The sequence below is a fragment of the Lottia gigantea genome, assembly GCF_000327385.1.
Source record: "Lottia gigantea unplaced genomic scaffold LOTGIsca_27, whole genome shotgun sequence".
Classification (NCBI taxonomy): Eukaryota; Metazoa; Mollusca; class Gastropoda; family Lottiidae; genus Lottia; species Lottia gigantea.
The window spans coordinates 1823984-1826844 of NW_008708846.1; the positions used below are offsets into that span (position 1 = coordinate 1823984).

The 2861-nt window shown below is 38.6% G+C and overlaps 1 protein-coding gene across 1 annotated transcript; it reads right to left on the bottom strand.

Moving 5' to 3' along the window:
• Positions 1–308: 308 nt before the first annotated feature.
• On the bottom strand, positions 309–2168 carry LOTGIDRAFT_117866 (hypothetical protein; the record flags this gene model as incomplete). The annotated part of the gene is made up of 3 exons (XM_009056304.1): positions 309–516; positions 920–961; positions 1777–2168. Coding segments are annotated over 3 exons (642 nt in total), but the record flags the coding sequence as incomplete, so codon positions are not given.
• Between the last annotated feature and the right edge of the window lie 693 nt (positions 2169–2861).

Below are 2861 nucleotides of genomic sequence, written 5' to 3' on the forward strand. Positions count from 1 at the left end.
GACGTCACCAAAATATTTCGTTTTATAGTAAGGAATCTGCTATCCTTAAAATAAACAATAATAATTTTAGCGCTAATTTTTTTCTTTGACCGGTTGGTATTTTAAACCCATCCTTACTTGGTTCAAACGCTCGAAGAGAAATTTGAAAGTGATAACTTTGGCCAACAGTATGGGCATCGTAACTAAACTAACAGAATGCTATTAAGCTAAAGAATAAAGATGGCCCAAAACGTTTTCCGGGGTGTATATATACCATTATAGAGGTTTTTTTTCTTTTTGTGTGAATACTAACCCAGAGTACCACAATCTTAAGCGAGTCTTTTACAACGCAATAAATCTATGAACGAATAGCCGTATAAATTGCTATTTAAGGTACGTTCTTCTTCAGCAATCATAACTACAATTGCCGTATCAGGTGGCGTTTTGTTATTTCTTTTGGCAATACGTCGAGCCACTTTAGACGCTTCTTCTGTTCTTCCTTTGACAGCTAACCAACGTATACTTTCTGGTACAATACTAAAAGTTATATACACATTGGATTACTCATTGGCAAATATCGTTTAATACGTAACAGCAAAAAATAATAATACTGAACACACAAAGAAACATTGCTTTTTGATTATTATGACCTAATCCTGCATGATCAAAATAGTTATTTTGTTTTGTAAATATGATTTTAAAACTTTAAAAAGACCGATACAACTGATCGATTGCATTCGGTGTAAATGTTGTGAGAGGCCTGCGAGAGCAAGTTGCTAGTGATTCACTATTAGCCGCCCACGCAATTGTCGTCCCCGAATTACAACACCAAGATATGATCGCCTCATCCTGTGGCAAAATTTGTGCAAAATCAGTGCTGATACTGTCCGAAATCGAGTCGTCTCCCAGTTCAGCAACGTCTTTGGGTGGGCCACCCAACGACCAAATTAGCGGCATTAGCATTGGAGGACCCACGTGTTCTCTGATCAGAGTCGGTATTGCATTTCCTCCGCCAGATGACAGAGTATGGTTGAAAGAGACCCGTAGGCTTACCAAGTATCATGGTATGTGGTGCAACGGGAATCAATCAGAAACTTGGACCTGTTATCTTCCAAAATATTAACCTAGAAGAGGCCATGGAGTCGAGGCGCCCGTTACATCGACCTGGTTCTCTGAACCAATTACCAAGACTCCAAAACCACACCTTTCATGAGAATGAGCATGAGAACGCCCGTCCATACATTGCCAAAGACACCAGGACCTTCTTCCACCAGCATAACATTGGAGTAATGCCTTGGTTCTCACTCAGTCCGGATTTAAAACCGACAGAACGCCTGTGGGGTGGTATCAAAAGATGTCTTCACCAGATCTAACGGCAAAACTCAGCTCTGGGTCTGAAAAGCAGATACCAATCTCATCTGTAAAGTGTTACCTGTTTGTCCACTCCATCTCCAAAAGATGCTGGGCCGTTATCAACGCACAAGATGGGCACACCAGGTACTCCTCCATCTTTGAAGATCACGCTATTAGCCCATTGCAATGTAAGACACTCAAACTTTTCTGTTAAAGGTATTTTTCACAATTGTCTTTTGCTTTAGTGACACCTGAATACAAAGATCACTACTTCCTGTACTTTTCGACGTTCCTTTATCTGGTCAGTAAAGATATCGTAATAGTGACTTCATAATCTGCTTTTCAATGTTTTAAGAAGTGATAATTTTACCTAATGATATATATTGCATCGATACGAAAATCATATACTTACAGAAAACCTAGTAAAACGGGAATATGAATCACACAAATAAAATATTCAAAATGGCGGCAATTAGGAAAGAGGTAGGTAACAAGGCAACAAATGGAGCAGTTGCCGACCACACTGGAAGTGCACTTATTAATGCCCTCCATCTTTTACCGACGAATTCTATAGAGGCAGGGAAGCCAACTATCGTTACAGAGCCGCCCGTCACTCCGATTGCAAACCGCACAGCAGCCAAAAGTTGCCAAGAGTTAGAGAAGGCACTAACAGCCACAAAGACGGCATGCATTAATAACATTGTATATAGACTGGTCTTCCGTCCAAATCTATCACCTAAATGGCCAACAATAAAACCTCCTATTAGGGCACCTGTCATCTGGACTGTTGTTATTGTAAAGCTGATCCATCGATTCTTACATACCAGATCCCACTGAAATCAAACCAAATTACATGGATATATTAAAGATGCTTGATTAACATTTCAAAACCGTAACTTGGGAACAGCAAAGACGATGAGCTTTCTGTGACACTGAGAAAATCAGAATTGCACCAATTCGTATTGGATCTGGCAAATGAGACGAATATGGTCGTCATTGTGCCTTCTGGAGTGTTTACGAGCTAAAAATTGAACGCGTGTTCAAGAACAAAGGCAATAACTCTTACTAATTATTTTTCGTTTTTTTTATTTTCAATACGGTTCATCCTGGGGTGATAGCAAACACTCACCTAAAGTTTCATCAAAATCCGTAAAGAATTGCACCTTTTAGAGTGTTAACGAGAATTTCAAGGACAACGACAATAACTTATACTAAATATTTTTTTTATTTTCAATAGGGTTCATCCTTGGGTGATTACAAACAATCATACTAAGTTTCGTCAAAATCAGTCAAGAATTGAGCCTTTACAGTGTTTACGAGCAATTGTGCACGTACATAAGTGACGACATTTCATGTGGCCGTATAAAAATATTTTGTGGTCTTCAATTTTACTCAGAAAATTATCAACTTATTCAAAAAAACTTCACAAACGGAGTGAAAAAGAGTTTCTTAGAAATTTAATTTTCTGCACTATAGCTGTCCTATCCAAACGACTAGACGCTTTCCATGTCAGAAATTTACTCAATATT